Source organism: Crocodylus porosus, unplaced genomic scaffold (genome assembly GCF_001723895.1).
Source record: "Crocodylus porosus isolate Cpor-Errol unplaced genomic scaffold, CroPor_comp1, whole genome shotgun sequence".
In the NCBI taxonomy this organism is placed as follows: Eukaryota; Metazoa; Chordata; order Crocodylia; family Crocodylidae; genus Crocodylus; species Crocodylus porosus.
This window is the reverse complement of record NW_017728907.1, coordinates 56,524,759-56,550,435: the sequence shown is the minus strand read 5'-3', so window position 1 is coordinate 56,550,435 and position 25,677 is coordinate 56,524,759. Positions and strand designations below refer to the sequence as shown.

Here is a 25,677-nt window from a genome sequence, read left to right as displayed (position 1 = left end):
GATTAAGATGACTATAAAACTGGATTAAATCTAATCTGAGCATTTGTCTGTTTTCTTTCCATATGAAGTAACAAAAGAAAAGTACAGGTGGTGTAAAAGAAGTTTATGTAGATGAGGTATAAGAGAAAACATTGCTAAATAATGGAAAAGGGGAACATTTCAAAGCCAGCTTGACTCTGAAAGTGGAATGGAAAAAACTGTAAGGATTGTGTCACTTGTGTGTTAGAAAGGTTTTTCAAATCAATTGTGGCATGGATCAGAAATATTGTCTGTGGCCAAATCTTGACTTCCAACATGGAACATATTCAAGTAAAAATATTGTAAATCCATGGGGCCATTAACAAATTATAGCTGTAGATCTAAGTCACGTTTCCCACACTTGGAAGTGTACAGAGATCTAATTTTGGTCCATCCATAATCTTATACCTAAATACCATGGAAAGGACTCTTGCATAAATGGAAATGGTACCACAACTTGAGGTGCAGTCCCATGAACAAGCTGCTATATTTTATAGCATTGTCTTCAAAGTGCCCCTCCCTGCATTTGTTGTGTCCACATGAGTTCGGACGTTTGATTCCCCTGGGACAACTAGGCAGTGGCGCACCTGGTGCTATAGCTAGTTGTCCCTGGGGAATGCCTGTGCCATGTGCCCTCTGGCACACAGCAGATTACCCCGCCTGGGGTAGGGGAGGCTGGGACTAGCCTACCTGGGGTCACGGGGGCCTCCCAGGGCAGCAGCAGCAATTCTGCCATGTGGAGCCTGGCCAGTAGTCAGAGCATGGCCAGGCTCTGGTTTTGAGCAGCACATGGTGCCCCTGAGTGCACTGCTTCACTTTTTTTTCTGCTGTTTTTTTGACCTCTGGATATCCAGAAGCCAATCTGCACCCCCATCCCTGCACGCTGCTCCTTTGAAACATGGAGAACAGCTAAACATGCAGTATGTGGTGTTGCAGAAGCATCTGCTGCGCCACGACCCACACGGCCACACTTGTGTGGATGCTGCCATTTTGTTGACCTCTCCCAAAGCAGTAATCCCATTGGCACAAATGGGATTATGCATGTGAATATGAAAGACTAGTCCCTTAGTGTGTCCATGAGTTCACCCCCTTAGTGTGTCCATGAATTCCCCATCTCCAATAATTGTTCTCAAAACCTAGCAGTGGCCAGCATCTCACTCTATAGTAATCTCTCTTTTGAGTGTGTGTCCAGTCTATTGTGTGATAAAGTGTGAGGTAGGTAAAGCATCATTATAACTGATAATCTCAGTCTCTTTACTCGGTGTTCAGACGTGTTTCATTGAACAATATTAGTTATTGATGTCAAAGAAAAAACTGTAAGAAATTTTTTCCTTGCAAGGTCAAGACACTTTTCCTGATCGTTTTTCCAGCCTTATACAGCCATTATTATAACTGGTATACAGTTGTCAGTAAAGAGCATGTCAATAAAGAGAAACATTTCTACTGATCTTTCTTCTAAAAGATCAAATAAATCAATTTCTGCGTTACATATGTATCCTAGAAGAAGTGTAAAAGCAAACAAAACTGATATTTCATCTTAGAGGATGTAAGGTAAAGCTGTGAAGACATAGATTTGCTAGTTTTTAAGAACCACAGATTTCATTTTCCGAGACTGTACCACAATAAAGCATATGTTGTCGCTGGTATTGCCTGAAGGCCCCCGTTCAGGAGTCAACAGCACTAGGAACATAGAAGGTTACAGCCCCATCCCATAGAGTTTATGATCTTATTTGGAGCCTACAGTCCATAAAGCCAGTACCTGCTACGCTAGAGTAGCCTGGTTGACTACTTTGGAATAAATGCAATGCATTTGTTATAAAGATGAGAAATATTACTTTGACATGGTGGGTTTTGACATTTTAATACGCTCATGCTCTTTGCTAGAAGTAAAGATTTGAATTCATAAGTGTGAGCACCCTCGCTTTCATTCTCTGCCAGAACTAGTTCCTTCCATAACACACACAGAGATTTTTGCAGTTATATATTCATGTGTGTCCCTGTCAATTTGCTGTACAATAAGCACACACTTGGGTAATGCTAACCGGTGCTAATGAACCCAATGAAATATCAGTTTCTGCATAAATCTACGTATATGGACATCTTCTAGTTTTGATCACTCTTGGTTCTATAATTGTGCTTCTCTGGGTAAGTCACCAGGTTGCCAGCCCTCTCTCTTTCTGTGGTTCAGTCCTATAATTTTCTATTAATACTTACTAGAGAGCAAAATGTGTTGCTACAGTGATTCAGTCCTGCCTAACATCAGATGTAGCTCATTGTCTTGTGACCTAACTTACTTATCCGGGAGTAATGCTGAACAAACGATTTACTATTACCACACGCTTCAAGTTTTAAAATGAATTTGCTTTGGCTGCGTCCGTGCCTGCTTCGTGCTCACATTCTATAAACCTTTTGAGCGGAATGCAATTTAGCCGTGCAAAAGGTCAGAGAAATTGAATATTAAGATCACCATTCAAATACAGTCCTTCCTGGAATGGCATAATTGAAGGTCAGAGTCCTTAAAACCTCTTATCAGAGCTTGGCAGAGCTTCCTTCATTCTTTGGAATTAGGACCACACAACTAACACTGCGGCGAAATGGTCAGTCTCCTATCCTAGTCTGCCACGTTTCACATCCCATTGGCCACAGCCCTCCATTTCCTAGGGTAGTGCTTCTAGGGACTTTGGACTTAAGCATTCAGCATGGACATGCAATTTATACACCTTCAAGTATGCTCCAACTGCATTTTCTTTGATCAATTTTTCCTTCTGTGCATTGCTAACAGTGCACATACAGCAGGAAGCAGACGGGCAGACTAAGGCTGCAGAAATTGATCTGGTGATGTGGAAAAAAATGTGGAAAGAAGGGTTGATCTTGGATTTATTCTGCATTACACTTGTGCAAAGCTACTTGGTTTTGTCCTTTGACATGGAATATTGCAAGTTCAGGATTGGGATTAGCTACCATTGATACATAGGGTCTCATTCCACTTTTCCCTTTTTCTCAGGGACTTCTCTAGAGTTCTTCTGGAGTTTGCAATTTGACATTGACATAAAAAGCATGGTCGGGTGATTGGTGTTTAAAAAAACCCCAAAAATAGTTCATACAGTGTAAACGTTTCCGCTTAACACAGTTCACCAACCATAGCCCGTTAACAACTTCGCAGCTATACATGGCTAATGAATAGAGTAGTGACTATGCTTCAGCTAATATTAAGGGTGAATTCATAAACATTTACCCAGTTTCTCTACTATGGAAACTGGATGTCTCATTGCACTGAAATAAACTCAAGAACAGAGGAACTTTTAGCTAGAATGCTACCTCTTTTCCCCTCATTCATTGTTATCTTATAGTGTTGCATGTTTTGAGGTTTAAACCAGATTGTTCTCATCTTTTTGCAAAGGTCTGTACAATTTGTGGCCAGAAAGAGAGACATTTTAATGTATATATTTGTGATTGGGTTAGAAATAGCATGGAAACGGTTACTGTCGTAGAGTGGCACTAAATGACAATGGGAGTATGAGGTAGCGGAAACACTGAGCCTCATCTTTGGATCCAGCCAACTTCCGATTGATGCGAAACCGGAGGAAGGAGGTCCAAAGCGATCCTAAAATTTCCAGGGTATACCATGCTTCAACCCTGTCCTTTTTCCCAGAATACCCATTGCAAGGGGAGTCCAGAAAAGGGTAGTATAGGTGGGCACTCTCCTACACTACAGAAATATCTTGCTGGCTGGCTGTCACAGTGGTATCATGCTACTCTCCCTGTCTGAAAACAAGCCTAATTCCTTAATACTGGCTAGAATTACCAAAGCATGCCAGCCTCAGATCAGTATAAGCAGTTATGCTCCTCTAGATCTTTGACCACAGACATTAGTTAGTCAGACAGCTGATTATGTGCACGTCTGGTGCAACAGGTATCTATCTGTTTTCCACATGAGACTCCTTTTACACTTAAACTTCTCTCACCTATAATATCTGGGTGGCACTTGGTTTGAAAACAGTTTATTTGTTCTCTGCTTCAGGGAGACTGTATATAAATCTTCCCAGTTTTCTTTTAAAAGTGTGACGAGTTTTCGTATATAGGAGCTATTATTTCCTTCCAGGAAACAACCCTTCATAGATTTCATAGACATTGGGGCTGGAAGGGACCTCGGAAGATCATCGAATCCAGCCTTCTTCCCCAAGGGCAGGAAGTCAGCTAGGGTCAAAGGATCCCAGCAAGATAAGCATCCAAATGTTTCTTAAAAGAGTAGGTGCATATTTCTGCCCGGTGCAGGGAGGTGGCACACAGCCCCAGCGCTGCGCAGCACCTCCCTCCACCTGGCTCAGCACCCAGTGGCTCCCAGTCCTATGGAATTGAACCCAGTGGAGGGAAGTGGAGCACAGCACCAGTGCCGCGCACCACCTCCCTCTACCGGGCTCAGCTCCCAGCGGCAGCAGTAGCCTTCTGCCCGTACTCTGCCAGACTCCTCCCGGGGTGTGGGCAAAACTCAAAACAGCATTGAAACAGAGAAACCGTTTCACAAAACAGAACAGTGCTTTAGCAACTAAACTAAACTCCAAACGAAACACTGTTCCACTGAAATGTTGAAACAGAAGTCAAAGCAAAACGGTGCTCAGCCCTACTTTGTGACTGTCTATACTTATCCAGTAGGTTAAATTGACTGAGTAAAGTGCTGTAGCAAGAGTAGTAATTAACTAGTAAGCAAGAAAATTAACTTTTTATTTCTTCTTTCTTGCCTTTTATTGGGCTCTTGAGAATAATGCCATAAGGACTCCAAAGAGCAAGATATCAATCAGCTAATACAAGGAAAATACCTCTAGAACAGGGTTTTGATAAGAGGATGTATACTTGACACAACTACTTGTTTGCAAGAAGTGGATGTTGAGGCTGAAGGCATCTGTCTTCTGATAAGGAGCAGAGCCTGCGGTAATAATTTAAAGTGGCTCTTACATGGCACAGAAGGTACTTGTCAGGGTTTCAGCTACCCTTATTTAGAGTTCTGGAGACCAAAGTGAGTCCTGCTAGGAAGTCATTAGGCTACGAAAGAAGAGTAAAACAATGTCTATAATCTACACATTCAAGAACACAGTTGTAAGAAAAAGCAATTATGTCCTTAAGTCTTCTCATCCAGCATCAAAGCCTGCCAAGGAAAAGCTTCTGTGATGTACTTTGCTCCTGACTCTGTCTTTAAGATCACACACAGTGCCAGATCCTGTACTCAGTTAAAACAGACTAACTGTCATCACCATAGTGTTTTTACTAGTCTATCTGCAGGTGTAATAAAACATAACCGGGCGTATTCTGTTAGTGCAGAATGCAGCAGCTGATGCCCTTAATGGAGCAGATAGCTAAGAGCACTTAAGACTTTGTACTAATTTACACCTCAGCTGGTGTAAATTAACCTAGCTCCCCTGGCTCCTATGGACTGCTTAAGTGAGATAACATGCGGAGCACCTGCACCTGATCCTATATCATTTACACGTTTGGTGCAAGGCCATTGTATCATCTTTAGGGCAAGTATCATCTTGAAAGCCCAGAATGGTCTGTCAAATGGTTACCTGACCGTTCAAATCTTGTCTTAAACCCTTCCTACTATGAGGCTCCTATTTCTGGTTTCAGAAATTAAATGTAATGGTCACTTGGGGAATTCCTTCTCTGGAAATTTCTCATTAGAATAGTATACCTGAGCCCAAGTTTGCCATGATTTAAATTGTAAAGTAGCATGTACTCAGTTAGCTTTGGGTAGACTCGCAGTCTCACTATTTCTTTCTACTAATTTACTGAGAAGTGACGTAAGTAATAGTTAAAAACATGTTTATAAGGAAGTGCCCTGGTGTTAAAGAAGTGGTAGGTCTAAGGTATAATTGACACTGTAGGTATATTATTGAAGAAACGTTTAAGAGAAATGATTCATCCCCACTTGTTTTCTTTGAATAAAATATTTCGTTGGATTATCAAAATATATATATATTTGTTTGTTTAGGCTTCTTTTAATCTATTTGATTCAAAGCTGAGTTAATTCTGAATTCCGTGTATGCCTTAGCTGTTTAATTTTGAGGAAATGCCATTCAAAACAATCAGCCTGGATGTTGCCTCCGACAGATTCCACTCAATCAAGAATCTGAGTGTCTACTTATACAAAATGTACTCAATACCTTAACTTTCTTCTGCTTTGTTTTATTATTTATTTTTAGAAAGTGCCTTTAAGCTATTTAGGTCTTTCCCCACAGACCTAGCCCAAACCAATTGCTCTAACAGTTGGGAAAACAAATTTCTTTTTTTTTTCTTTTTCTTTTTTTTACATGTATAAAATGCCTAGCAAAATGGAGGACCGGTTTTTATTGGGACATAAAATAGGGACCAAAATCACAATCTCATATTTAACTCTGGCCCTAGAGCTGAATATACTCTGTATTTATGCCTGCCTATTTCCTCAAACTCCTTCTCCTGAATAGTCCTATACTTGAGACTGACTTACGAATGCAGAGAATATTTAAAAACTCCAAGCAGGTTAAGCCTGACGAGATATGGCAGAAGAAAAAATGCACAGGATTAACCCGTGATCAGTATATAGTTTTCCTTTTACCTTGAACAAAATTAAAAACATACGAATATGACACATATCCGTCATCCGTACCTCACTAGAATTATAGGCTGTTGAAATTAGTTTCTATTTTGAATATATTATCAGAACAATCTACTGTTCTCTAACAGTGAACTGTCAGAAAAGTTTGCAAGCCCAGCATATGCCATTTAAATGGGTGAACCACATTAGTCAGGCCTTTAAAAGTTTACAGAGACCTCTTGCCACCGTAATTTATATTTAACATGTACTAATAGATCCTGAGATTCATGTTTCAGGAAAAAAATGAGTATATCCATTTTCTTTATGCACTGCATTAGCATATAGTGTTCAATTTACTATACAATGGCAATGAAATAAAACAGGCTTTAAACTAAAATACTTCTTTCCACTTGTTAGAGAAATCCCCCTTCATTTTTTTCAGTTAGGTAAGTGGAGATGCACTTGGCAGGGGGGAAGGCTGTTAGTCACACCTGGCATGCCATAGCTCATAAATAGAAGTTTTGGTATATAATTGTGCAGACTTCAGGACTTCAACTAGGCACAGAGAAGGGTGTGTCTGAGTAGGGCAAGGTTTCTTGACCCTGGTTCCACTTGTCCAGTTCCTTGGACTAACCTCAGCCCTGATTCCATTTAGAATCACAGGGCATGAGATGCTTTACTGTGCAGCAGACCAATCTGCACAGGAGGTCTCGTGTAGGTGCTGACCAGGAGCAGATTTGCTTCTGGTCAGCCATGCCAGCAGGGGGCCTGGTCCCAGTGCTGCTCAGCTCCAGGCTCCCCCCAGGAGCTGATCAGTGCAGGGACTGGGTACCTCTGCCCACCCCCTGTCTCGGCACTGCAGAGCTCCTGGCTCCTATCAGGAGTGGGGAGTTAAGAAGCTCTGGGACTGCTCAGGCAGGGACTGGTTTGGAACTATCCTATCTGTGGGGCAGCTGGCAGCAAGCCCCAGGCTGGGCAGGAGATCCCCACCCAGCCCAGGGCTTGCTACCAACTGCCCCGCTAGCTGATTGGGGAGAGGGATCTGGGAAAGTGTCCCCACCCCTACAGCTGTTTCCCAGTCCCTTGCCCCAGTCATCAGATTGGGGGAGGTGACAATTTCCCAGCCGCCTGCCCCAATCAGTGTATTGTGGCAGGATCCTGGCAAACAGCTGCAGGGGAAGAGCTACTTCCCCAGCTCTGGAGCATGGGGCTGAGAAATAGCTGCCCCCTTCCCCTAGAGCCCAGGTCTGACCCTGGTGTTCCCTGCCAGTGTGGGGCTGGCACCTAGGGAAGCCTAGAGGGAACTTATCCCTGAACTGCTCCTATTGGGAGAAGAATTGCTCCTGACTGGTGCATGTGTAAACATTTTCTCACAGAAAGCTTACTGAGTAGTATTTTACTATATAGTAAGCTTTCTGTGCATTAATTGCATGCGTAGATGCACCCACACTGAGGTAAATGAATCCACTAAAGTACCGGTGCAAGGAAAGCAATCATTTCCCTTCCTTTTACACTATAAATGGGGTGCAGAGATGCAGGTCCCAAGAGCAGTTTGGGTGTACTGGGCAGAATACTCTCATCACAGGGGAAAATTAGATTATGGCAGGGTTGGCCACCTTGTGGCATGCATACCACAAGTGGCATGGGCAGCTTTTGCATGTAGCATGCAGCAAATCAGGGAGGGGACAGGCAGCAGAGTGGCAGACAGTGCAGGAATCTGAAAGCAGATTAGCAGATTGGGTAGAGAAAAGTGTGGCACTTGGGGAGGATGCAAGGCTAACTTGTGGCACACCTGCTAAAAAGGTTGGCTCCCACTGGATTATGGCATATTCATTTCCCCAGGTTGACAAAAACAGGCATCAGTATTGCTGATTCTTGTGCGTTTATCATGATGTCCCACTTTTGTAAAATCACAGGTACAAGAGTCAAGCAATTATGTTAGAATCTCACTTTTCACTTTTTAAAAAAGGAAGTTTCTAGTAGAGCAAAACATTTAAAACTTGAAGTGAATGTAGTCTAAAAGGTCAAAAGCCAGGAGATCTCAAAGATCCTCAAGTTAGTTATTTTTAAGTAACAAGATTTTAAAGCTAATTTTAGGATTTTATATAAAGGTGGTTGGCAGTTGTCAATTTATGACTGTGCTTGCGAATCAAATCCATTATATCTACCTGCGAGGTTGAATGGTGCATTAGTATGATCTTTTCCACACCCTGATATTCATGTGTGCATATGCACATATAGAAAATAATCAAATATTTGCATATTTCTGCCAATTACATGATGGCGTAACATGGGATGATCTACATAATTCCCTGATGGTTTCATCACTAATGAGCAATGGAATCGCCCCAAAATTCATGGAATATCATCTGTATAACAAAAATTATATTCTCTCAGCACAATATTATGCATTGTGCATACCTGAGTACATGCAAACACACAGACTAGATATAAAATTATAAACTTCAGCTGCTTAATAGGCATTAAAGAGCTCTTTAACAGCTGTAATACTATGAGCTAGCTGTGCCTGAAGCAAATCAAAATGTAGAAGGTCAATACTATGTACAGTTGTCAATTTAATACCTCAGCAGCCACCAGAAAAAAAATCTACATCAGTTGAATCATGTAAAAGAAAAAGTCACTGCACATAATAGAACTTTACCATATGATCAATGAGCCAAGCCCATGATTCATTGATGTTCCCTTTGCCCCACTCTGGTATAACAGAAGTCCTGGAATACTGGCTGAGATAACGTGGTAGGCATCAAACTGCCATTTAATAACTATACACACACATATACACTCACACCATAGTTATCCTGGTTATGCAGACAGACTGTGTAACTATATTGAATTAGTATAATGACCGTTAGGTGCCTATACTTCAATAGGGGAGGGGGAACTCTTCATCCTGGAAAAGCGCAGGCTCAGGGGTGACCTGGTGATAGCCTATAACTACATTAGGGGTGTGCATCAGGATCTGGGGGAACACCTGTTCACTAGAGTGCCCCAAAGGGTGGCAAGGTCCAGCAGTCACAAACTCCTCCAAACCATTTTAGGCTGGACATAAGGAAAAACTGCTTTACTGTCTGAGTCCCCAAGGCCTGGAATAGAATCTCTCCAGAGGTGGACTCTTTTAAGAAACATTTGGATGCTTATCTTAAAAGCGTGCCACCTCCCTCCACTGGGCTCACCACCCAGCAGCTTGCTGCCTGGTGGAGGGAAGTGGAACACAGCCCCGGTGCTGGGCTCTGCCTCCCTCCACCAGGTTTAGTTCCCAGTGCTTGTAGCCCCATGGAACTCAGCCTGGTGGTGGGAGGAAGAGTGCAGCACCGGGTCTGCCCACCTCCTGCCACCGGGCTGGGGTCCATGGGGCTGGTGGAGCCGATCAAAGCACAGCCCGACATTGGGAGGCTGGCAGAGCCGGCACTGCACTCCCATTGGGTCCGCCAGCCCCACAGAGTGCAGCCTGGTGGCGAAAGGCAGGGAGAGCCAGGGCTGTGCTCCCTGCCAGGCTGAGCCACATGGGGCTGCAGAGCCGCTTGGAGCACAGCCCTGGCTCTCCCCTGCCTCCCACCACCTGGCTGCTGCTTCAAAACTCGAAACATTTTGAAACTTTCATAAAGTTTTGTTTCAAAGCTGTTTCAAACCCCTTCATTTCTTTTCAATGTTGTTGTTTCAAGCTCGAAACGAGTCGAAATAGTGTCGGAATGAAACAGGCGGTGAAATTTCACACAGCCCTATCAAAAAGTCTAAGGCTGAATTGATGCAGTCTTTGCACATTAGTCTAAACTGAGGAGATTAAACTAAAACAGAAGTGAACAAGTATTTACCTGTGATTCAGGAAATGCAGCCACATGCCTGCACTCATTCAGGCCAGAAGCTGAGGAGAGCTAGAGCACGGCTCTCTGGCATATAGCCAGCATAGGCTGTGTGTTTGCTTCCTCTTCCTCCTGCCCCTGAGATCTCTGGAATTTGCAGTCCCAAAATCACAGCAACAGGACTCTGCAGGGTTGCTCATCACTTCCTTTTCCTGCTTCCAGGTACCTCTGGGATTTCTAGTCCACATTCACAGCCAAGAGTAAGTTTAAGCGGGGAAAGAGGTGTTTTGTTTAACCCACCTCCCTGGCCCCAGACTGCATCTGGGCTTTGCCTGGGAGGTCAGCCACACCCCCCCACCCCCCCAACTGGGCTGCATCCCCAGCTGGACTTTCTCCCTCCCCCTTCGATCAGCCAACCCTCACTGATCCAGCTGGGGAGCAGAGGGCCAGGGCCAGCCCTGCTCTGTGGAGCAGACAGCACGGCCCAGTCCAGGGCTGCAAAGCATGCTCAGGGACTGTGATTTAACTTGAACCAGGAAGAGGTCTGGGACAGAAGTTTCATAAACTGGTTTGACCCAAATCAGTTAATTCTGATACTACATTCAACCAGGTTTCTCTTAAACCAGTTTCAGCCATTTTGAAACTGGTTTATGTGCACTGAGGTTTTTGTTCTGTTACAGGTTTAAACTAGCTTCCGATCGCTTAAACTGGTTTATATGCAACTTCTGTCCCTAGGCACTACACTGTGCATTAGAGAACATAATGAGTTGCCATGCATTTTCTGTTCTTTTTGAGTAGCGTTTTACGCATGGCTCTCTCAGGCTTTGCCATGATTCCCAAGGCAACTTTTTTTTACAAGAAAACCATGGAAATAGTAATCCAGGTTCTCTTCTGTTATAAAGCAATTTAGCCCTGTTGATTTCTGTGTAGCCTCTGCTGATTAGTAAACCCTCAGGCTAACTACAGATAGTTAAGGAGCCGAGGCTGAATCAATTCAATCTTTGCAGGTTTGTCTAAGCGGCATGGATTGAACTGATAAGCAAGTGAACAGACATTCACTTTTGTTTCTGGAAATTCAGCCACATGCCTGCAGTGGCCCAGGACAGGAGCTGGGGGGTGCTAGGGCACCCCCCCCAGCTCAGCTGAAGCAGACAGCTTGGGCCAAGGTTATAGTGCCCACTGTGTGAGGGGGGATTTCCAGGGAAGGTATAAAGCATCCTGGGATACTCAGAGACTGTGAGTTAACTTGAATCTGGAGGGGACCTGGGACAGAAGTTCAATAAACTGATTTAACTTAAATCAATAAAGTCTAATACTACATCCATCCAGATTTATCTTAAACTGCATTCAAAATAACTGGAACCAGTTTATGTGCACTGAACTTCTGTTGTGTTACAGATTTGAACTGGTTTCCAATCACTTATACTGATTTATGTTTAACTTCTGTCCATAGCCTCAGTCTCCAGCCTAGTGTTCTCATATAGTACCAAATTGTGCAAAATGCCTTTCAGGGCCTTGCCTCAGTATTTTTATCTGTAAACCCAAGGGCATTTGTACACATGCTTGCACCGCAACTCTGGGCGCTTTTAGAAGTGCCTGGTGCTGCGGCACATGCATTTGTATAAATGGCAAAATGCACATCAGCACTGAGGAAATGGTGGTTGTGCACTTTTGAACTAAAGCACATCAAAGGTGTTTTAGTTCAAAATCGCACCAGCACCATTTTCTCAGTGCTAACATGCATTTTGCTGCTTATACAAGTGCACGTAATACAGTGCAGTCCGCATCAGCTTGCACACGGAGCAGACTCGATTGATCGAATCTGATCTAATATGTTGGATCTCTGATGCATCACAGCACAAAAAGGTATGTGTATAAATGCTCTCAGTGTTTTAAACATTTAAAAAAATGATGCTTTTCCAAGCTTTGCTGGAATCAATGAACAACATGCAGAAATCTTACTGAGAGAGAATGTTGCACATAAAGCTATAGCTTACATAATTCCACAGTCACAATCTCTATACTTTTCTTTAACATTGTCTACCTTGTGCATAATACCCTCTTCTACTTATTCCCTCCCGTCCACACCCCTCCCCCCCCCAGTGGAAAATGCCATGAGAAGTTTTATTACTGGCTGGAGTGGTTAAAAAGGATGTATGCTGCTCTTGGAAGCCAAATTTAAATATTTCATGTTTAAAAGATTTACAGCATATGCCTCCAGGAGAAAATACAGTTTTCATTATAACCACCAAGGCATAAGGATTAATACTCTTTCCCCATAACCCACCCCCAACTCTCTCCCCTCCTGGCAACTGGTTACAACTGTCTTATTTGTTCCTGGATGAGTAAGCCATGTGCATGTGTTGGGGTCATCCAGAATGAGACGTATTTTCCAGTAATTAAAGTCAGTTTTTACACCACCGTGCGGGGAAATCCACAGAGACAACAATTCTACAGAAAGATCAAGGAACCAAGTAGCTTTCCAGCCTTCTGGTTATATCATGCACTAGGGAGAGGGGAAGAGGATTGTTTACTTTAATTGAGACGGGTAAACCCTTTGTATTGAAATGTCTAACCACAGAAAGTCTCCGAGGGCCCTGGTCTGCCCTCAGTAACACTGCTGTAGCCCCAGTGAAGTTCCTACTGAAGACGGTTCCATGCTATAATAGACACTAATATTTCACCCTAAGGAAGTGTCTCCTCAACAGTAAGTGATGCAGAACATGAACTGATCGAGAATGCAGTCCAACTGCTACATGATAATTGGGCACTTGGGGACACGAAGTGACATGTTGTGCAAATGTTTTCTGGGAGGTCCCACTGTAGCAAAGTCAGTTTGTTAATAATGGTCTGTTGAATGCTGCACATGTTCCTTCTGTGTGTATGGTATGGTTATTCTTTCTAATGATTTCAGAGTGCAGTCAGTGTGCAATATGACCAATGGTAAAATCTGATTCAAAAAGACAAAGCTGCACGACCGATGGAGGATTGGTAGAGATGGCCAAGTGAAGTGATATTCAGAAAATAAATAAATTAATTCCATAAACTAATGGTCAAATCTTGAAGACCTTATTAAGAACTTATATCTTTCATTTTTTACCTGAAGAATGTTAGAGACTGGAAGGCTATGTTGCATAGTGTGACCATATGTCCTGGTTTGGCCGGCTTCCTGAGGCCAGCCCCAGCCAGTTGGTCAAAAGTCCCCAGCTGGAGTCTGGCAGAGGGGTGGAGCAGCATGGGGTGCCAAGCAGAAATGTTATTGTCAGAGAGGCACAATGAGAGATGAGAACTAGGTTTTAGGCTATTTTAAAACTTTCTCTTGTCCTTCAGGAGAGCAGTGAATTGTTGGCTGGTAAGTTTGTGAGGTCAGAAATTATTCAGCCAATCATCAGAAATTTAATTTAGTTCATTTACTGAGTTAGTTCTCTTTGTGCTGTGAAAGTCATCTAGCTTGTTTCCTTTCATACTTCTATAACCCCATGTACCCGTCTGGTCTCAAACATCCAGTTACGCGCCGTGTGGCTCCGGATGTTTAGGGTTGTCTGCTTATCCGTCCCTGTGGTCCTGCCGCGTAGATGTCCCTCCCCTAGGTGGTCTCTCTCCCAATCTCTCCTGCCATGACTTTGTATCTTATTCCAGTGGTGGGGGTTTGACTACTGGGGGTTCTCGCGCGTATAGGACCGCCGGATGCTGATCTTCTGCGAGGCTAAACCTCGCCCTTACACCCTGCCTTAACAAGTTCCTGATGACCTTCAGCCAGATCCCTGACCGTTGGCGCCCCATGTCCTCTTGCAGAGACGGGCTGTGGGTCAGCCGGACCAAACCCTCACACTACCCACCGGGTCTCGCACCCGTCTATCTTCCCTTGAGATTGCCCACCCCCTTTAGGTTTAGCCAACACTCAGGCTCTCTCTACTGTACCTTGCAACCCCTCCAAAAGTGGGAAACCAAAAAATAAACCAAAGGAAAAATACCAACAACAGAGAAATACACGTGCTGCTTAGGAGAGGCCCTCTGCCCCCTTATCACCTGCTCCTGCAGCCTGCTCTACACCAGGCCCCCCGAACTGGGTTCGTATTGGACTGCAGGCTGCTATGTTTTCCCCTCCAGTTTTTGCCCAGCCTGTGCGTTCACCGGACCCTTGGTGGTCCCTCTCGCTACGTCTTCCCCCACGCCTCCCGCCGGGTGGCTCTGTACTGCTGGGGCCCATCTTCTGCAGCCCTTCACACTGCTTATGCCCTTCGTGCCCCACCTGGGACACCTCCTTGAGCCCTCCCGAGTCAACAACGGTCCCACCTGGTCTAGTGTCTTGATCTCTGTGGGCATCTCCGGCTCTTTGGGGGTAACTCCCACTGTCCCACTCCTCCTGTTCCTCTCGGTCTTCCAGTCTGAGTCCCCGGTCTGGGCAGGGTGCCTCTGCTTCTTCACTCCCTGTGCTGCCGCCAGCAGCATCCTCCCCATGGCGGACTTCATGGTGTCCTCCTATGCTGCGAGAGGCAGTTCTCCCTCCTATTACACCTTGTGGGGGCTCCGGGAGCGACCTCCCGGCTGGCGAGCCTCTGGTTCTCTCCCCCACTTCCACACCAGCGCCTCTTTTTATTTCCCCCGTCCAACTCCTGCCACTCCTCTTATCAGCTGGCTGCAGCTTTATAAAGGCGCAACTAATGAACCACTCAGGTCCCACCACCATTTCCGGCTTCACCGCAGCTCCTTCCCTGGCGCGTTCCTGACCCCAGGATTCCTTCCTAGCTCCTCGGGGTCTGTCCCTCGGTTCCTCCCCATGACACCCCACTATAAATACCAATCTGAAATATAGTCCTCAAATAACATTTTAATAATGTTGTCAGATATTATTTTTATACCTGGTAATTGTTTTTTTAGTATACTCTATATAGTGTGTGTGTGTGTGTGTGTGTGTGTGTGTGTGTGTGTGTGTGTGTGTGTGTGTGTGTGTGTGTGCGCGCGCGCACACGTACTATGTATATGCCTGGAGATATAAATATGATTTGGTTTCTTTTTTTTTTTTACTAGTTATAAAAAACTTTCAAAAGCGTATTTGCAATCTTAAGTATGCATTTATTGATGTTTAAATAGACATTTCAAAAGTCATAGCTTTGCTTACTCAAATAGAAATTGCATGTGCAAGAAATATTTGGGTTTTTTAGCCCTCTCTTATACAAAAGTCATGTTATTTATACAAAAGTCATGTTATTTTGGGTGTGGAGTGTGCCAAATACTTCCTCTAGTGAGGCCACTGAAGATTCCCATTAACATCTCTAGAAGCAGGACTTGTCCTGACGGTACCTGGCTGGACTCATTTGAGTCCAGTCTGTTCTCCTGCCCAGGCCAGGGGTCGGACTTGAAGCTCTACAAGGTCCCTTCCGACCCTACTTCTATGATTCTATGAATTAATTTTTATTGTAGAACTTATACATATCTCAAAAAATAGCTATTTTTAGCATCAGTCCTGACATAGCTTACTAGAACTGGCACATGAGCAGTATACATTTATATCATACGATAGTGGCATTCAGATCATCAGCATTTGTAATATGCTTTGCAGTTACTGAACTGAGTACAACAGCTTGCTACAAGACTGGAAGGGCTTTCATTTCAATATTGAAGTCAGTCATTATAGAGGTTATCATTTTCATGCTCAGAAATTCATGTCATTTTCATAAATCATTCATTTCATTTCATAAATCATGCCTTGCAGCAGCAGAATGGGAACTTATTGCTGGACATTGATGAAAATCTTGTTTCGGTGACTCAGGTAAGGTTGTGACACTAAAGATGCTATAAGGAAACGTAGCTAAAATTGCCACTAGGAGTAACACAATTTGAAAATTTTCAGTTCAGAATTAACTGTAGCAGGATGTAGTTAATGCCAAATATGAATAATTTAATGTAAAAGATGGAAAAATTCAACTATGTAGACAAGCTAAAAATAGTATTAAATTATGGAAACAAAGGGTAGGGATTGCTGACCAAAACCTGATGTTATAAATGGATGAAACTCTTCTTACTTAAAAGGAGCTGTATTCATTCACACTGGCAGAGAAACAGGTTAAGACCAGAATGCAGGATCTCACAGCCAAATCCTGGGGTTTGGATGGCCTTTAAATGCAGATCCTAAGATCACTACTCAAATCTTTCTTAGTAAATAGTATATGAAATTATTTTCCTACTTATTTTTTAGCTCCTTAGGCCTTGGTGTATGCAAGATTGCTATTGCATGAAAATTAATTCTCCTCTGAATACATTACTCTTCTGCTGGGGCATTATAAATAGGAATTTATAAAATAATCAATAAAAACAAAAGTTAAGGCCATTCCATCTTGCTCTGTCCAGCTGTTTTTATGGCCTCCATCACTGTAGTACCAGTGTCCTTGTCAGGAGGCAGATGGTATGATCCCAGTGCATGAGTGGATGCAGGATCATAGCGGAAGGGCTGTGGTCACACTACCCTTGGCTATGTGTGCATACACAGTGAAGAGTTTCTTATGAATGTGCCACTCAGCTGAAGGGGGTATGACCACAACCCCTCGCTGTGGTCTTGAATGTCAGTGAGATCTCTGGCATGTCACCGCATCTCCTGCTGGGAGCTCCGGATTTGCCATGGGCTTCAGAGCTCATCAGCTAGTCAGTGTGGCGGTCTGTAACAAGGGGTCTGCTCGGGGCCGATCTCTCTGTGGCCTGCCCACCTGTTCATGGGTTAACCGCCCGCGTTCTCGCCCGCCATGCCTTGTTGTTAATATTTAATTAGTAGATGTTAATAAGCGGGAAGCTGCCCATTTTTGGCCCCAATGCCAGGGGGCGCTATCTGCGGATCCTTTCCTCTTCTACACCGCAGCCCAAGCCTCGCAGATGGCATCTAGTTGTTCTCATCATCACTGGCCCCCCCACACTGGATCCCCAAATCCTCCTGATTGAACCCCAACCTAGAGTCTTCTCATCAGGCAACCTCATCCACCTTCATATTGGGCAGCATAGCTCCCTGACCTTCCGGGTGTGGTTCCCCCGTGGGGACCTTCATCTCTCTAGCCCTGGCCCAACACCAGGCCAGTCGAAACCCCAGGCCCTCAGCTCTTGGGCACTCCTCGCATTAGGCCCCTGGCCCTTTGACCTTTCTGGTCCTGGCCCCAGCAGGGACTCGTCAGGGGAAATTCAGGCAGGTGTTGAGTCTGTGTCCCTTTCCTCTCTCTCCAAGGGTCCACTCTCTGGGCCCTCCAAAAACAAGGGGTAACCCACCCAGTTGTGGGGGTTAGGGGTTAAGGCACCCCAACCGCCTTTCACCGGGATGGTAACTGGCCTGGCATTTCCTGGGGCTCCCGCACCACTGGGAGCCCCACCAAGCCACCCACTCCCGGCAAGGTGCAGTTTTAGGTCATGCCCAGGACCAGGAGCCTCCTTACCAACCCCTACAGCTCCTCTCTTACCTCCAGATGACACCAGCAGCCCTCTGGCCAGGCAGTGTTGTTGCCTGGCCTCCAGCAGCCGAACTGCCCTGATTTTATGGGCATCCCTGAATCTAAAATGGCTGCCCTAATCAGGCACCTGCCGGCTGCTGCCTTCTGGCCCTTAAAGTGTCAGGCACCAACAATGTCCTGCCACAGGGTCTATCCAGAGAACCTGCCTTTAAGCATCTCTAGACCCTGCTGCTGTTTGCTCTTCTCCTCCCTCCTTTCCCACTCCTCTCCCTCCCCTGCACCTCTGACCACCACCAAAATTCATCAACAAGAGAAACATAGAGACAAGAAGTGGTGAGACCTCCAGAACTGCATGCAAGCAGGGGCTATGTGTCAGTGCTGGCCACTTCTCCCCTCCTTCCCTACTGCTGTGGGAACAAAGGAGAGGAAGAGTGAGCAACAGCAGCACTGCAGAGCTTCTTAAACACAAACCCTGCTCTGACCAGCTGATGAGCTCACAGTGCTCACATACATGCAGAGCTCAAAGCAAGAGCTGCCCTGGCATGCTGATAAACTCTGAGCTTGCAGTGCGTGCCATGCGGAGTCAAAAGGAGAGCATGTGACCACATCGCAATCTCCCTCTGGACCTGCCTCTGCCCCAGTCTTGAATTTTCATGAATTTCCGCATCCTATAGCACTTTGAATCATCAGGGGGCTGATCCCATGGGCCAGTAAGCACCCAATGAAGTGGATCAGCTGTGCTGGAACGTATTTTGGTAATGTCTGTTTATAGCCTACATAAAGTTTGGCTGTTGTCACAAAACACCTCCAGGAGCCGCAGGTAACAGTCAGCATGAAGTATTATTATTTAGACTTTTCTAGACGTTTGTAAGAATAAATGGCCGTGACATTTGCACACAGAACACACTGACTTACTCAGTCCTTTGTCAAAGTTGCTTCTAACAGACTTTCATATTTAATGCACTAAAGAATAAATGGAAACAAGTTAAAAAATGAAGGGTTCTAATCTTTGTCCCATACAGATGGGCAAATCCCATTCACATTCGTATAATAAGGCCTCGCGAGACATTCAGGTAAAGGCATGATAGGATGTAATGTGTGATCTCCTGCCATGCCACATGTGCATAGCAGGAGGTATGATTGTGGGATCCAGCATCAAATCCAATCGCGTCTTATTGCCGGTGCAGAAGGAGCCTGGAATTACGATTCTGAGCCCCCTGCACTGGCAAGTGGCAACCTCCCGCATCTGGGAGCCTGCAGCAGACAAGGCTTACGGCCAGGGGACAGCCCCACAGATTGCCATGGCTGCGAACCCACAACTGATGGGACTCTCTCGGCTGCAGCGAAACCCCATGCGTTGGCAATGTGCCACAGATTGCTAGGGACCTACTTAAATCACAGTTTCACAATTTTTTGGGAAACTGCAGAAAACAATGATTTCCACAAGCTCTGTGAAGAATGGGGTTGGCTGCGATGTCCCACAGAATCAACCCTCCCCACTCCAACAGAAAAGAAGCTTATTTAAATACAAAGTTTTAATGTTATCCTTAGATTTATAATAATATGCTAATTTATATGATATTTCCACAGAATTTTGTATTTAATTATGCAGTTTTTGCCTCTCAGCCAGTCACCAGCGAGGGATGGAGCCACTAGGGCCTCCCCTACCAATCAGTGGTGAGGGGTGGAATTGCCACAAAATGCCTGTGAAATCAACTGTGAGCTGCAAGCAGGTCACGAAATGCCGTCTTGCCACAATTTTAGTAGGTCCCTACACTTTGCTGTGGTTGTCACCGCCATCAGCTGCAGGACTCGCAGCCACAGCAGCACATGGTGTACCCCTGCGGCTGGGCGCCCTGTCAGCTGGTGGGGCTCACAGCCATAGGAAGCCCCTGGCGGCACAGTCAATTAATGGGATAATAAGAATGAGCCACAAAGTTTTCACATTTTTTGTGGAATAAATAACTTTGTGGCTTATTCCTTGCTTTGTCCCTCCGTTAATTGATTGACTGTATGGCTGGGTCACAGCTTAAGACATGATTAACTGGTTAGTCATGTCTCAAGTATGACATGTAGATGGGGCCTAGGAGTCAGACAAGAGAGCTGCTCTGGGCTGTGGATTTTCAACAGGTCTATTAGGCCGATGTGTCTAGAGAAACCCATTAAGTTTTTTTTTATTGTGATGCTTTAGTGTATGAGGAAAGGAGAATGATATGATTGGTATGTTGGTTGGTAAGGGGAAATGGTTAAAACCAGAATCCCAGTCTAATTAATTGTTCAAGAATTATCAGAATATAATTATGTTCCACAAAAAGTAAATAAAAATTCTTGCTTTTTTAAATAAATGTTTTCATAGTTGTTGTGTTTTGGGGGTTTTTTTGCAATAAAATATGAAACAGCATATATTTTGTGCATCAAAAAGCAAACAAATTGAACCATCTCTATAAATTGTTATTTTTATTATTCTACTGACCGATTTATCACATCAGGTTGATAATGATACAGTAATTCATACCGCATGGTTACAGGAGTAATATGCCTTTATGGAATACGTCGGGTATTGTTCGGTATTGTACAAATCCCTTAAAAAATAAACGCATAGTGTATGCTGCTACGATAGTACTCCAGAAACAGATAAAGTGGCTCTTTCAGAGAAAATTGCGTAATGCCAAATAAACTATGATTTTTTAGCAGATTAAAGCAGAAGAAATCATTACAGTTTGTTAGATCACTATGAACCATGCTCACAATATTTTAGCTTCTGCTTAGCAAAGGGCAGCAGGTTAGGTTACAATCTGAAAAAGCAAGACTTCTTCTGAATTCCTTGGACAAAAAACTGTCTCTGGCACCCTCCCCAGTCTAAATTTCTCTTTGTGGGAGAAGACAACAGAGGGAAAACATCTTTATTTTGAACGTATAAATTCTCTATGTTTATTAATTGTTTTCACTGTACTGCATGCACCATCTTTGCTTTTGCTCAAGACTAAATAGCAACATATTCTTCTTTTTGCAGGCTGTTACCCAACTAGAGCTTTTTGGGGACATGTCCACTCCTCCTGATGTAACCTCTCCCCCAGTAAGTACCCAGGGGGAAAAGTCCAACTCTTTTTACAGTTCCAGTCATCCTTTTACCTTGCTTAAAAATGTCTGGATCCAAAGATGTCCGAGAGAGGAGGGACAGGGGGCAGGGTTTCAAAATGTTTTTCAAGTAAACTGTGAATCAAATAAAGTAGAAGGGGTGAGAGAGATTCCTTTTTTGCCCATTACTGCTCCTCTGTGATGTTACTGGTCTTTTTAATGTAAAAAGGTGGCCTAGTATGGCAGCGCTGTAGGTGGCTGTAATCTTGCATTTCCTTCCTATGTGCTTGTTGTCCTCTCTAAAACACAGCATCCCAATCCTGCAGTTGCAATAAGAGGAAGAATCTCAGAGCCAATTACAGCCTTGTGTGAAATCACTTTTCAGTTGCTTTAAAGATGACATCCACGCGCTACAGTTAGAGAGAGAAGAAGAATCTAAAAACAAAGGAAGAAAGCGCAGATGATATTTTAAACAGAAGATGAGTTTGGGATAAGTTTTCTGCCTTTTAGTTAACGAGAGTGTTTTTCCAAGTCACTTTAAAGTTTCTTAACAGATTGTGAGCTTGGGGGGTATTAACAGGAGTCTTTTCCAGATGGGGAAGCCACAACACTGAAAGGATAGCACCTTTTGCAGAACTTTTTGCTGCTGCTAGAAATCAAGTTTGGCTCTCCCGTCTCCTAATCCATAGCTTTAACAACTAGATCAGGCTTCTGCTAACATTTCTATCAACATGCTGCTTGTGTTACTTGTGTTTTCATACAGAGCTGTATCTCTCCCTTCTGCAAGTCCTCACCCCCTATGGAGCTGTCTTGCAGGACTCAGTTTCAATGGGGCTGGGTTTCTCCAGCCACCAAATCAGTCAACTGTGTGCACACACACATACACACACACACACACACACATACAAAATTGTGATATGCCTGACCCGATTGGGTTGATCAGCATGGACAGGCTGACACCCTCAAATGCCAGGAATCAGTTCATTAAGGTAACAACAAAATGCAGTCAAACACAAGCACACAGGTGAACAGAATACCTCTGAATCAGGCCGGGTGTCCAGCTGACACCCTCGTGGGCCAGCATTCAGTTCATTAGGGCACGTCTGAGCCAGACTGGGTCAATCAGCCTGTACAAGCTGATCCCCTTATGCGTCTCAAACTCAGCACGTCCCAATCTTTTGCCTTAACTGTTCTAGTGGTGATAGCCTCTTGATGAGCAGGCTCTGCAGTGTTCTTGAGCTTTACAGGGATCTTTGGCTTAGGTAAAAGAAGCGTTGCTGCAGAGCAAGTGAGGAAGGGGAAATAGAGAAGGAAATATACACCCGGTTACCCCCAGTTTGACTATAAAAGTTATTTACTGCTAAATATATGAAATTTGTGATGGTACTAGTAGTAATAGACATGCAAGGAAAAACAAAGACAATTACAATATTGCCCTGGTTTTATTGAGTGTTTGGGGAAACCTAGCTCAAGCTTAATTAATAAAATACAAATTCAGAAAACTATGCCTAGAGAGAAAAAGAGAGCGAGAGCTGGGATCCCACCGTTGCAAGGCACTCGGGTGTTTCGTTGACAGGCAATGTTCCCAGCACAATTGTTGAAGGTTAAACCGGCGACCAAAAGAGATGATCTGTTTCTTCCAGCTTCTCAAGAACAACAGCAGACGGTGTCAGAGAGATTTCTCCCTCTTGAAGCACAGTTTGCCTCTTTACAGCTTTCTTATACCCTTAGTCCAGCCTCTTCAAAGCATTCTTTAAATTGTGTACATAAAGAGGGTCCAAAGCCATCATTGACATGGAAAATCCTGCTATAGAAACAGTTTCAATTTAAATGAATTACCTTTTTCAGTGACAAGGTTTGGAACATCTCATCTGTTTTGGAACAGCTCAAGAAACTGGTTAACAACCAGGAAATACATAAAGTTTTAAGAAGTAACTAGACACCTAGGAGCCAGCTTGAAATTATTATGATTATAGAAGATATACTGGAAAGGATACCACATTGTTTCTTCTCAGATGGCCTGGCTATGCTTGCACTGTGAAGTCAGCATCAGTGTTTTGTATTTTACCTGTTGTGAATGAGCCTCAGCTTAGCATGACTTTCAGCTCTTACTGTAATCATTTAACAGATTTAAGGGGATTGATTACTTGGATTGTTCATAAACTTTGTGGGGAGGACTTCCACCAGTGATCCCGGGAAAAGTATGACAGCATTTGTGGTCAGGGCTCCAGTGGGCTGAATGTTGTGATGAACTCTCAACCATTGTTCAAATGTTGCCTGTACCCTCTCTGACTCAGTCTCTACACCCAGCAACCGAGTTTTAGTCAATCAAATTTAAATAGGCCTCTCATACTGGGACCGGGAATGTAGAGCCCGAGATGCCCATTAAACTTTTCTTCTGCTTAGTTCTGGTTAGATGAAATGTGTGTTGGGGGGCGCGGGGGGGGAATAAAAAAAAGTCCTTTTTCAGTCCAGCAAGCTGTGTGCCAGGGCTCCTTTAGGAACACAGAGCTGACAGGTAACAAAGGGATGTGGCACTGCAGTTCATGCCAGCTCCTGGCAAGCAGCTGAAACAGCAGCTGATTGATCACCAGTGTATTTTATTCCTGTCTCATTTTATAGACTCCTGCAACTCCAGGTGATGCCTTTATCCCATCGTCATCCCAATCACTTCCTGGTAGTACAGACATGTTTGGTTCTGTACCGTTCAGCACTGCTGCCGTACCCTCAGGTAAGACAACTGTAGAATTATTTCAAGAGAGATTTTTGCAGTCATTTATTTTGCAGGGAAGGAGAAAAAAGGAGTGCTTTGAATCATGCAGCAGCAACTTTCAAAATGCTCAAACCTTTCACTGTTTTGTACTGCAGCATCTGTCTCTAAGTGGAACATGGTGAATAGCCTTTCACTCTGCCAGTGGTCGTGTTTAAGTTGACACTGGAAAGTAACATGCTTCATACTTGCCCTTGCATGTCAGGTGTTTATAAACAAAAAAAATTGCTATACTTTGTAAAACCATCCGGTGTCCCTCAACAAGAAATATTGTGGGAGCAGGGCTAGGCTTTATGGTTATTATCATTGCCCTGACAAGGTTGTGCAATGCCTTCCATCACAAAAAAAGAAAATCCATAACCACATATTTAAGTACATGTGTAGCTGTGTTGTGTTTCCTTTCATTGCTCTTGGCTAAATGATTTCAAGATCAGTTGCATATGGTTTTTACCTGGGTGTCATACCCCTTTAGAGTTTGCACTACCATAAATCTAGAAATAAACAAAAACATACAGGGTAAGAGTAGGTTTCTTTTATGCCATGACAACAGAAAAAAGAGAAGCGAAATGCTACACTATAAAATATTAACAGTAAATTAACATTGTTAATGTAGCACTTGGGTCTCGTATTAATATATCATATTTTGTATTCATAAAGCATAAGTGCGTTGGTTTCTTCTTTAATGGAGATTTTCAAGGCAGAGGTTTAGAAATCTTTTCTTACATACAAAGTTGAAAGCTGCTTTCAATTAAACTTTTCTCTTACAATTGTCAATGACATCGGGTCTGATCCTAGAATCCTTATTCAGTCAAAACCTTCATTAGTTTGAAAAGAAAGTTGGATCTGAAAACAAGTCAAATCAAAACTTAAATAATTTATTTACTCCTGTTTTTTAATCTTCAACTCTTTAACTGGGTTTTCATTACAAAGTTTTCCCTAAAGCAGAATTTGGCATACAAAGCACAGCATTACAGACCTTTACTTTTCCAGGTTGTAATCAGTTTTAAATCAATTCCATGGTTCCTTAACCACTTTAGGGTGCTTCTGTAATTGGTAGTAGAAGGCAGGGGAGATTTGTACCTTATAGGCTAACAAAAAAGGTAGATATGTAATCACAAGATTTCGTGAGCTTCAGAAGTGCTGTAATAAGACATGCATCGAGCAGTATTTTTTTTTCATCTGATGAAGTGAACCTGGGCTCATGAAAGCTTGCCCTGCCCCCGAACACACACATCATATTTATTTGAAAATGTCAACCCTGATAAATTAGAGTCTATATATAAACAATTTATAAATTTGTTTAATTTTCCAGGTATCAAATGTAATTATTGGAGGGTTCTCTTAAAATTATTGGAGGGTTTCTCTTAAATTTCCCACAACAGGGAAAGCAGTGGCTGGAGTGGGGGGCAGGTCAAGTGGCTCCCTTGCCCTCGACCCCCCACTTCTTCCCCTTACAGCCTTCCTATCCCCTCCCTGCCATCAGCACCCCCACCAACTCCCCACAACCTCTACCTCTCCTCTCCCATGCCCCACAGTTTCTGCACCTTACCACCACTCCCCAGTCTTTGACCCTTCCCCCCGACCATCTTAGTGTCACATGCTGGTGGGTTTTTTTCCCTCCCAAAGCAGAGCGTGTGGAAGCACTAGCCCTGCTGGCCATGCAGTAGTGTCAGTGCTGCTGTTTGGCTGGGCAGGAGCCATGCAGCAGTGGCAATGCTGGTTGTTCAAGCAAAGGACAGAGTTCCCATGTGCTTGGTGCCCAGGAGAGAACTCAGCCTGAGACAGAGCTGAGCTGTGCTTGACAGTAATGGGAGGAAGCAAGGGGAGCGGGGCCAGAAGCTGCAAGAGGACAACTGGAGGTGGAGGTAGGAGGCTGCTATGGGTCTGACTTGGGCTCAAGTCCAGAGTCAGAGCCGCAGCAGGCACCTACCCCCGCCAGCTTTGTACACAAATCTAAAACAAAGGGCTTTTCCCCCCATGCTGATACGTTTG

The 25,677-nt window shown here is 44.0% G+C and overlaps 1 protein-coding gene across 15 annotated transcripts in view; it reads left to right on the top strand.

The window, feature by feature from the left end:
* DAB1 (DAB1, reelin adaptor protein) overlaps window positions 1-25,677 on the top strand; it is a 771,943-nt gene that overhangs the window by 727,185 nt on the left and 19,081 nt on the right. For 11 of the 15 annotated variants that reach the window (XM_019531498.1, XM_019531499.1, XM_019531509.1 and 8 more), the window contains 3 exons: window positions 16,124-16,180; window positions 20,851-20,913; window positions 23,538-23,646. In XM_019531498.1, the coding sequence (XP_019387043.1) occupies window positions 16,124-16,180; window positions 20,851-20,913; window positions 23,538-23,646 (229 nt within the window). The remainder of the gene's footprint in view (window positions 1-16,123; window positions 16,181-20,850; window positions 20,914-23,537; window positions 23,647-25,677) is intronic. The other 4 variants (XM_019531512.1, XM_019531510.1, XM_019531503.1 and 1 more) reach the window with 1 other exon arrangement.